The sequence below is a fragment of the Nesoenas mayeri genome (assembly GCF_963082525.1).
Source record: "Nesoenas mayeri genome assembly, chromosome: 7".
Taxonomy (NCBI): Eukaryota; Metazoa; Chordata; class Aves; order Columbiformes; family Columbidae; genus Nesoenas; species Nesoenas mayeri.
The window spans coordinates 24,626,652-24,638,389 of record NC_137551.1 but is presented as its reverse complement, the minus strand read 5'-3'; the positions used below and the strand labels follow the sequence as shown (position 1 = coordinate 24,638,389).

At 36.6% G+C, this 11,738-nt stretch overlaps 1 protein-coding gene across 1 annotated transcript in view; it reads left to right on the top strand.

Annotated features, from left to right (window-relative positions):
* Window positions 1-321: 321 nt before the first annotated feature.
* Window positions 322-11,738, top strand: part of LOC308042316 (gamma-aminobutyric acid receptor subunit pi-like) — a gene marked incomplete at both ends in the record, with an annotated part of 38,680 nt that continues 27,263 nt past the window's right edge. The window contains 2 exons of the mRNA XM_080347641.1: window positions 322-377; window positions 6,441-6,544. Of these exons, the coding sequence (XP_080203767.1) occupies window positions 322-377; window positions 6,441-6,544 (160 nt within the window). The remainder of the gene's footprint in view (window positions 378-6,440; window positions 6,545-11,738) is intronic.

Genomic DNA, 11,738 nt, shown 5'->3' with positions numbered 1-11,738 from the left:
CATGTGATTGCGTTATTTTTCAAAACAATGACTTTTCCTAATACATAAAGGACAGATGCAAAAAATGAAAGAGCTGCAGTATACTGAAGTGCAGCTTCTATTAGATTATTGCTGATATCATGTCTTTTTTGAAGTTTTGAGGTTTTTAATTGTAGATATTTACTAATACCTTTATAGAAGCAGCTATTCAAGGTACAATATCTTTAGTATTGAAAACATGTGAAATTTGTATATTCGAAATGCAAGTGTGTTCTAAAACATCTCTGCACCTTTTTTTTTTTAGGAGCTACAAGAACTTTTGAAACTTTCGAACAGCTGAAAATGTACAGTCTTAAATGTTGCAGTCTCAGAGCCCTTTTTCTATCAATGCTCTGTAGGTAAGAAATACTTGCAAAAAACATTTTTTCAACGTGTAATAATATCAGTTGGTTTATAACCAAATTACTTATAATTAGAAATGTATCTGACCAGGTAAAGAAAGCCAGACCCACTTGAAATTGGATATTAATAACAGAAATATAGGACCAAACTCCTTTATGAATCATCTCAGCCATCTGAATTGAGTTACAGATTTTTTTTTTCACCAAGAAGACTGATGGGGGGGAAAAAAAAGAAAGGAATTGAACTCAAGTAAATGGTCTTTCAAATGAAAGATTACTGTGTAGAGAGTGTGAATATCACACCAGAGGCTTAGCAAATTTAGAAGGGCACATGGTCCTTGTCAGGAGCACAGCACCTTGCTCAAGGACAGAAGCACACAGTCCACCTAGATGTACTGTAAGCTTAAGGTAATAAAGTAATGATTGTGCATTCATTACTAAAGGAAAGTGTGTTAAAAATTATTACCTGATTAAAACATTGTCATCTTATTCTCTGTTGATGAAATAATGGAGTCTTTAGGAAAGCTGAGTAGTGTTAAGATGGAAGGTGAAACTGATCCGTCCCTGCACTACCAATAGTGCAGTTGCTATGACAAAAAGCTTAAGATAGAAATGGAGCACTTAAAATACATTCCTTCTATAAAATGTGGGGAAAAATATTCTTTATAGTTAATTCTAATGAGAAAATGCAAGCACAGACAGGTTAAACATTTGCACTTCCACCTTTAACAGAAATATTTAGCATCTGTTAGCCAATACTCTTTGTAGACTTGCCTAACCTATTTGTCCTCCCAACAAATCCCTCAAGATAAGATTCTGCCTGAGCTTTAGTTCAAGTAGATGTACAAACACATGTTCAGATAAAGCCTCCACTTAGTTGTGAGAGCAGGTGGAACAGTCCCCTGAAAGGGAGTTTAAAACACTCATCTCCACCACCTTCTCCAGTGCTATAAAGAGATCTTTGCCCAGAACACACAGTTGCTCCAATTCCACCTTCTTCCTCATCAGCTGTGACTTGCCACACTCTCTAATCGCTGGATGATTCATGGCTTTGTAGTAATAAGGCACTGCAAAGAGACCAACAAAATTTCAGAAGTATCTGAGTAACAAAGAGGCAAAATTCCCTGAGAAGTTCAGCCTGCAGTATATAATTGCCTTCATTACTATCAGGTGGACTTTATGAATACTCTCTTACAGCTTCACATGGCCAATAGTATCCAGACACACCAACAGCACTGAGCTGATGTGATCATGTTGTACCCAAATCCAAACACAGGCTGAGAAGTTCAGCCCCTTGCCTAGCTCACAGACACAAAGGTCTTTTTTCAGTGCACAAATCAGGAAGATTTGATGAAAGTGCTGTTTAATACAAAACTAATCTGCCTGGCACTGAAGCAGAGAAATATTTCAAAGCAAGCAGGGACTGAAATGCACTGCAGCAAGGGCCAGGATTGCTCCCCAAGCGGTCCCTTAGATCAGGGGTGTCAAACTCATTTTCACTGGGGGCCACATCAGCCTCATGGTTGTCCGTGAAGGGCTGAATGTAATTTTAGGACTGTATAATGTAACTACCTCTGTAGTTATATTCAGCCCTTTGAAGGTGACTGCGAGGCTAATGTGGCCCCCAGGGAAAATGAATTTGACACCCCTACATTAGATATCTCACTTGTATAAGCTCTGGCTAATGTATGACACATACAGGAGAATGACTAGGTCAGAGTATACTGATTAGAGTACTTTATAGACAATAGTGTTTGGTTTTATTTATTATTTTAAATATATTTATTTAAGTTTATAGACAGCCACATACAGAGAACATGATTTGCTACAACCCATGTGTTAACAACATCACATCAGGCTCTCAGTCTCTGCCTTTGTACTTCTCCCTTCCTGAATGACATTTCTTAACTTCACTTTCAGAACTTGACATTAAATTACATTATGGTCATATCAAACACACATACAAAAATCTATATCCAGGAGTTTCTCTGGATGGTCACTATCCCAGAAATATTTTCATTAAGAAGTAAAAATGAAAAAAATAAAAGCAAATTTATCAGAGTAGTCAGTGGAACTTACACTTCAAATCATTATCAGGAATCAGCTTAAGTAAATATGTGCTCTTTAATCTCAGAAAAGACTCCCATTTATTTCAGGAAGGGCATTTTTGAATTAAAGAATGCTAGCCTGAGTTTATAGGGCCAAATCCAGAAAATTCTGTGGGGTGTTGATTTTTCTTTGTGTTTCAGAGCACTTAAATTGTTCCAGTATTTGTTCCTATATGTGGTAAGTGGTAACATAATACTACTGTTTCCACCTCACCAATTAACCAAAACCCCATGACAGTACTGGCAGTTTTGAAGCAGAAAATTAATCAGTGATGTAAGTGGTTCTGCTGCAGTTTATCTGCAAAGACCACACACGTCTGCATCCTTGAGCACATCACGTATGAAACAAGAAGTAACACCTTTGTTTGCTTCTGTAAACCCTTCGCCTGTCAGCGTATTGCCTGGAAAAAGCTTTTTTCCCTCAGCTTTTCCTGAGGCGGATGTTTCAAAAGCTTGCTCAGACTGTGTTTGGCATTTCGCTTTCCCTTCCCTCAGTTCTAAAATGATTCTTCCTTTCTCATGATACATGACTTTTGACAAAAAATAGCCAGCAAAAATATTCCCATACATGTGTCTAGACTGTACTTTTGTTTTAAGCAGTGATATATACTACTGTTCAGAATAGACATTCCCTTTTCACCCTCCAGTTACCCAATTCTTTTAAGACACTAACTTGAAAGTATCCTAAACAACAAGCAGTTTTTGTACCTTCCAAGTTTAACCTAACCTGTAAACAAAGTTTTTGAGTTATAAGAATAACTAAGAAAACTAAATAATCATAATTCACCTTTTATGAAAACAAGTATGGGTCATTGGACCTGAAGGGTTTAAAACATGTATTGTACATAGGCAGCCCAGAACAGATAGATATTCCCAGCTATCAAAAGATATATATATCCAGTTTTCTTCTGTAAAAGCCTCGGTGGCTGTAACAGTTGCTTCAAGGTAATTCCATACTTGGATGCATGCCCATGTATTTCAAATACATAAGGAAAATGGAAGAACTAAGCTTTATGCAGTTAGTTAAATACAACAGTGCAAATACTGGATAAAAGAAAAGCCTAAATACACAGATGAGAAGATGTACATGCATAAGAGGAGCAAGTCTAATTTTTTTACTTTTATCCTCTGTGATTCCCGCATGGGGCTCTATGACATAATACAGGAATATTCACAGCTGTGAGCTCACACTTTCTTAATGATGAATGGGGCACATGAGTTGAAGAGCACTTTAAAGGAAACAGGGCATCCTCCCTTAAAATGCAGATAAGCAAAACCACTTAAGGCATGCAACATCTGTAGGTCCCTTGACTTCTGACAATCTGCTTCTGAGTATCCCTGAAGTTACCTGCATGGTAACACCACACATGTGCCTTTAGGAGGCATCAGGTTCCTCTCATATATTGACTTCGTATGATAGGCCTTCTCAAAGATTGTATGGAAAAATAGCACATAAGGGGCAGTGCCTCATTAATTCACATCCTCAATTACCACACAACAGCTTTCCCATGCCAACAAGTTCTTACTTAATCATAAAAATCAGAGACATGAGGCTACACATCATATATTAATAAGAGAAATCAAGAATTACCTCAAATGGTATCACAGGTGATTTAAGGGAAGGACTTCCACACAATAATACCAAATATTTAAAATATATTTTAGAAAGTTGCTGTTACTGGTAACACACCAAGCCACTCCACAGTTGCATACTGATCAGAACAATATTATACCTTTGCAGTATAAAAAGGACTGGCTTTTCTTTATTGTTTCACAGTATGTGAAAGTTATTTAAGAACAATGTAGTAAAGCTGTGAAATGAAATTCATGCAGCTTATTGAATACTTAGCTAAAGTTATATGTAAACTACAAAAGCAGAAATATCTATTACAGATACAATATTTAGCAAGTGATTTAAATTTGAGTACATTTCTAATTCCCACACTTTTGTGCAACATGAAAATAGCCTTTTGATTTATATTCACATCTCAACTGAGTATAACTGTGCTTGGTTGTGTTTGTTTTTTTTTTTTTTTTAGGATAAAATTTACAGGAGAAATTGTCCTTATTTCAATGCTGTCATTACTCAAGACCACACTTGAAGTGAAAACATAGTTCTCTAGCAATAAATAAACAAAAAAGGGTCAAAATGAGGGAAATAAGTCAGATTGTTCAAATATCTAAGCTATACAAGTTACAAGACTGCTGATGAAAACCAGCTACTTACATAGGAATAGAGCCTGGTGAACAGAAAAATTACACAGCAATAGCAGCACTTCAAGACAGCAGACACCATGTCGAAAACCACAGTGTGATTTGGCCATGTACACTCAGTGAGATCATCTTAGCATTTAAGCTTTGCCAGCTTAAGATAGTGGATTATTCCTAATGGATGAAAACCACAGTTTCGTAACAGAACAGCTCAAGGTCTCTCAGAAACATAGTGAAATTAAAATAAAAACCCCAGCTTTAGAAAGCTACAGGAAGCCCAGAAACATCATTAGGAAGAGCAAGCACAGTTTCTAGTAGCAGCTCCAAGGAAAATCGAGAAGAAGAAATTCAGTAAGAATTTAGTAGGACTAGGAAACACCATAAAACACTAGTTTCCCCTTAGTCATCAATTTGTACTTACTCCCTTCTCAGGGCTGAGCAACAACAGCTACAACTGCTGTATCTGCTGGAATAGAACCAAAGAACAGAGCTCATTATTCTTAGCAACCAGCAACTTTTGGTGTGTAGAGTAAGAAACAAAGAGACCCTCTCCTGGTGAATATATAGGTGACTGCTCTCCATGAGCAGAGACAACACTTCTGCCTGCAGCCAGCTGGGCTTCCTTAATTCAATCAATTATTTGCTTATCACCTTCATAATTAAAGAAAAGTCCTACCCCAGCTTTTCTTACATCATTGGCAATGAGCAGCCAGTACCACGTGTTTTAATTTATGAAGAGTGCAGCCTGAATTTGTGACAGGTGAGCACAACCTGCTCCTGCTCTCAGGGTACTCACTTTAGGGGTTAGACAGAAATTAAGGGCAAAGCTATAATATTTTTTGCTAGGGGACTGCTGCTTACAGTGTAACACCCCTCAGTGACCCCAGGTGTCCCTCCCACATCTGCTCAACAGCAAGACCCATAAAAGGTGAAGGCGGGGGGAGTGGGGAACATATAAAAATTAATCCTGATATGGTCTAAATAAAGAGTTGTAATTCAAGTATGCATCTTTCTCAGTCCCTTTGCTCATTCTTCTAAGGAGGCTATTGCAGGGGCCCCAGGGCAAAAATGGGGTTTGTAATTGCTTATTTATATTTGACTTCTGTGGATTATATTTGTAGCTGTTTCTGAACAATGGGGTGGTTTGCATTCTCATTATGCTTCACTGATTTTGCCCAACAGGATTATTTCTGTAACCTGTTTAAAAATTGTGTTGAAAAAGCAGGATTTTAGAAGCGGTGGGGTTTTTTTTTTTGTTCTTGGTTTGTGGCTTTTCTGTTGTTATTATTATTTTTTTTTCTGTTGCTAATCTCTGAGGTTGGTTTCTGTCTCTCTCCAGGAGTTAAATTTAATGTATTTCATTATATAAAAAGAAGCTTAATTTTAATGCTGAAATAAATAATCAATGCCCCTCTCACATTCCTAGATTATAAGGATAGTGCCCTATTTACAGAGAAGGTGTTAAAGAAGACTGAACTACTTTCTCTGGTGAAGTGTTAAGAAATGATAGACTTTAAGGTATAGAAGTGGTATTTCTTTCCAATAAGAGACTAATACAGGTTATAGAATCTGCCATTTTCTAGAAGATTTTTTTTTCTACAATGCTGTGAAAGGCAAGCATACAAATGTTTAGTGATAGACAGTAATCATCGGCATTTTCCTGCGCTTTTCCTGCATTTTTTTCTCCCATAATTGATCATTTCTTTTTTGAAAACATGCTCACTTTTTTCATTCCTTTTAGGTCAATGCAAATTCCTGAAGCTGAAGGAAAAGATGAAATTCTACCTCCAACTATACAAAAAATAATAAAAGGATACAACAAGTATCTACGTCCTTTTTTTGATAGTAAGTATAAAAGCTCTTTTAATAAGATTGGGCAATAATATAATGCAATGTCTGAAACTCAGCAATGAGAACAAGTGTTTTTTTCACTCTACTCTTTTCCTCCAATGTTTGACAGTGACTGACCTGATTATATATGATATCCCATAATACAATAAGATACAGTGTTATAGCTTTGTAGCCCAAGGTGGAACTTGTATATTCGAGGTATTCACAAGCAAAACTTCCGGATTTTATTAAGAACTTGACTATTGATGTTTATGTGTCCTCAATGAGATAAGCTGTAATATCGTAACTATTTAAAAGTATAATTTTCCCTAATTTCCTAAATAATAACTATTAAAAATTGATTAAATGTAAGAAAGCTTTATATATCAAGCCATTCATAAAGGAACGGGCAAATCTTGTTACTATACCAAGTATTATGTTTATGTACTACAAGATTGAAAGAGAATTATTTAATAAATGCTTCTTGCCTCATGTCTTGAAGGTCCCTGAGCTGTTTCACTACAGATATGTGAGGGAAAACAAATTGAAAATATAGATTCTCTGTGTCAGAAGGCCATGGTCACCAGATTGGGACACACACGTAATCTGCTGCATCAAGGCTGATCTTACTGCCCTGCAGTCAACATTAAGCACCTGAAATCTCAGCATCTTCCTTGCTTGAATCAGGCTATTGCAGGTGTCAGAAATACTGGAGAGTTATGAGGCGGAGGTGAAGATCTCTGCCTGCACAACTCTGAAACAGCAAATATTCTGCACATTGACAAGATGCTCAGCACCATGTGTCTGTCAGAAAGTAAACGTGCAGAGTGAATGGTAGGCACTAGTTCTTAAAAGTTAAATATTCAGAAAAGTGAGGGATTTCAAATGAAGACTATTATATCCCTTTAGTCAGTCAATTTTAAGCAGAATATAAAGAGTTTCTGAGACCATAATGTTACCTCTTGCTGTCCAAATACCTGGTGAGACTAACAATCTGTTCAATAAGGACACCCTGCATCTGGTGCTATTTCTGAATCAGTTTTATAAAAATATTAAGATCTGTATTTTAGGTTTAAGAGAAAGGGAAAATAATTATTTCATCTGCTTGGTTTTACTGTAGTTGTCTCAGGTACTGATACAACTGTTTCAAAGTGCTCTAAAAAGATTATCAGCAAAATAAAAGTAATGCTAAAAAATAAACTAACCCCTTATCACTGGAGATGATGCATAATGGAAAATACATTAGTGGCCACTGAACATATAGTTATTTAATTGATTACTTCATGCTGGTACTAGAGGTACATTGATGCTGACATGGTGGATGTGCTTTGATAGGCAGTGAAGATAATTTAATTGCAAAATCCTATGATAGTTGTTAGATTAGCAGTAAAGCACTTTTGAGTTAGGAGTCTCTCTTTTCTAATGTAAGTCAAAGATTTTTTCAGCTGCTGTAATGCAGCAAGGCTATAGTCCTTCCCAGGAATTTTGTTTGGAGTGATGCTAAGGACTTTCTGTGTTTGCCTGGAAATCCCAGGGGAGCTCAAGCACAGATCAAGTCTGTCATACACAGATCAGGTCGGGCCCTTCCAGACAGCGCCAGCACTGTTGTGCGTGCTTGCCATGGCTCAGGCATGTAAACACTTGTCTCATAAATCTTTGATGGATATATATTGCCCAACTGCTGAAGAAACAGGCTAAGACTCTGAAAAAGACATTTTATTGATGCCATTTCTAAATGCAGAGTTGATGATTTTGTGAGAAATGACTTCTTTTGTAGGAATAATTTAGGATGACCAAGGAGGTGTTCATCCTGATTTTTGGATCTGCAGCTTTTTGCATGATCATTTGGGATTAGTTGGAATAATTTTTCCGTGTGATAGAGGCATGTATGCTCGGCATGCCTAGCCCTGACCCCTCTGTTACTGTCAAAGTGGGCTGCAGCTCGGATGAGATTTGGGTCCAGGAGAAGCTCTTGCCCATCTCAGCAGCAGAGCTAGTAAACCACCTAAATCCTCAGCTTAACAAATCAGTGGATTATATTCATCTGTGTGACCACAGCTATGCTAGCTTTGTTTCATGTAATATTTTGCTTATTTCTGTGGATATTATCTGCTTGCAGCTGGTGTATCTTATATCTATTCTTTGTGAGAAAAAGATTTAAGTATAGCTGGCTTTACTCAGAATTGTGTCAATGGCTACAGTACACCTGCTAAATAGTTGGTGAAGCCATAGTAACAGTTAAGTAATGTATACCTCTTCTGTGATATATATATATATATTTACCTTCCTTATCCCCAAATCCTTAATTTATTTGGTATGACATCTGCATGTTAATAGCAAGAGACTGACCAATCAAGTCCAGATCTGAAGATCAGAAAGAATTGAGTAGGGTAATGAAAAACTGCATGACAAAAACATAAACTGGGGCATTGTGGTACTGGTAGAGATTATCAGCTACTATAAAAGCCTGCACAGCTCTAATTGTGTCAGCCCTTCAGGGCTGATTTGCTCTGAGAAGGAAACTTGTAGTTCTAGAAGCAAGAATGGAAAAGGATGTATATGCATATTAATCCCAAGATCTATGTTTGCTGTCTGAAGTGCATGAAAGGATTTGCATAAAATGGGAACCTAGTATGTGTATCTTGATATGCAGAAATATCTAAAAATAATATCCTAAAGTCAGCCTCTTTGAGACACTTGGCTCCTTTCCTTCCCCCCACCCCCCACCTCAAGATTCTTTTGCTTTCAGAAGTGTGCTTGTTCCTGTTTATTTATGTGGTCAGTCAGATACGCATTCATAAATCTGTTTGAAGAAATTTGTCATAAAACTAGATGGTATTATTTGTTGACATCTACAGTGCTTTGAGCTTAATGTTAGCTAGTCATAATGGAACACTGAAATGTGATTTTTATCGAGTGTGAAGGGCCAGGGGTTAGTTTGAGTTTTAGCATAACATAATACAAAGTCATTTCAAAGTTATTTGTACTTGAAATTTTTCTTCAGGGAGGAAATGGGGTTTTTTGAAGTGATGCTCACTGCCAAGATACAATCATACTCTCACAAAATCAGTGCTGCTGAACTCCTTAATGTTTAGCAAAATAGTTTTTTAGTCCTGAAAAGAAAGCATTAGGTATAAACAAATGATCCTAAAGTGAAGGTTCCTTTTTTTCCTAAAAGCCAGGAGAAACAGAAATATAAATTAGAACTTACAAGAAATTTCCTTCACTAGTTAAATAAGCCCTCCATTTGCCTGTCTGTGTTTGGTCCTTGTGCTGGGACTAGCAGATGACTGGAAATTACCTAAGTGGATACTAGAAATTACCTAAGCAGAAAAAACTCAGCTAGTATCATTAACAAGGGGATTATGAATATATTTTTCATTTGAATCGAATGCCTGTACATAACATGAAATTGTCAAATCCATGCAAGGACAGGAGAAGAACTAACATTTTTCTAGATTTTAAGCCTGATTTAATCTCTCCTTACTTTAGTCATCTTCTCCTGCCCAAGTAACTCCTCCAAAACCTTGGTACCCAAATGCTGCTGTTTATGCCCAATACAGATTGTCATTCCCATCTCTAGGCACCTAAGTTAGGTGCCTAAAGTCAGATTAGAAGAAACCAGGCTTAGTATGTCAAAAATTTGCAGACAAGTAATATTGACTGAGCATTTTATGTTTGTCTGTGGTGGGTGATACATACCAGTTACCAAATTATGGCAGTACTTTAAACAATGCTTAGTACAGAGGAATCCTAGATAGACTGGTTACTTCTCTCTGCCCTCACCTGAAAGTTACTATTAAGAGTGTTCTTTTTCCTTAATTATAGCATTTTAATGAGCTGATTCTTCAAGCAAATATTAATAAAATGAACAGGTAGACCAGGAAGTTCCATTAATGAGTTAAAAAATTACCTAATCTATGTTTATTATAACCATTCTTTGGACTGGAATATGAAATACTAGTGTTAGTAAATAGTATCCACTAAAGTGATAATATCCATCCTAGACTTTTAGGTAGATGTGAAAGTCTTCTGTAGGAAAGCTGACACAAGCAATTTAAAAATGCGGTTATTTCCCTTAAATGTGCTACATAACCCTGTCACTTTATCAGAGCAATACAAGCTGATTTCAACATCAGGTTTTCTGCTGAAACTGTGTAGACCAATTTTATAACTTTAGGTGCTATGCCAAACCTCTCTGAATTAATGAGCGATTCCTGCTGACTTCAGTGAGCCTTGGATCAGGTTCACAGAGTTGTTAAGGGATGCATAAAATCTTGTAAATAATTTTATACAAATAGATTTTGTTCTGTGATTGAATGTGATAATTTAAGTGTTCTAATTAAAAAGAGACTAGGAAAAGGTCACAGCTAAGTATATTTGAATATGGAAGCTGCTTTCAAGTGGTATATAAAAAAAAAGTCATGCTTGAATCAGTTATTCTAAACCATACTAAAAAGATTATTTTCCTTAGCTTTGTAGAGAGTCATACATTTCATGGTATTAAGTTTTAAATTCAAGAAAGTTTAGTTAAACCTGAGTCCAACCTCCTGTGTAAGACCAGTCATCACATTTTTCTCCCAAATGTTGTTTATATTAACTTCTATGAGTTTAATTAGATGAAGACATTTTAGTCCTCTGAAGTTTACAGTTTACCACAAAAGAGATCAGGTGATATCAGGATGTCATTAGTGTCTAAGACCCTTTGATTTAGTGAGACAAGCTCACAAGGTACATGAGAAGGAAATACCAAATAATTGCAATCCTAAAACGATTTTATGTACCAACTATCTAATCCTTCAGAGAAAGGCAGAAAACCTAGAATATGTATGGCCAGCAGTATATCGGGAAAAATACCTCTCAAATCCCCCAAAATAGTGATTTATTAAATCAATGAATTGGTGTAAAACTGGAAACTTCAGCATGGAGGTGGTAATGTAGTTTTTTTCCCTTCCTTTCCTTTCCCATGGGAACAAGAGACAGTGTGAGACTGTGCAGGACAGTTTGCTGTTCACCCTGCCCTAAAATGTTGTTCTAGAGGCTCTAAATGATGAGAAGTGATTAAATTCCGTTAGGGGAAGAAAAATAAAATTAATGTTGTCTCTAACTTCTATAAACTGGGATCTCATTTTGCTTTGTCAGAGAATGTGTACAACTTGCCACTGGTTACATTTTCTGTGTACTTACTGACATTGGGCAAGTCACCTCC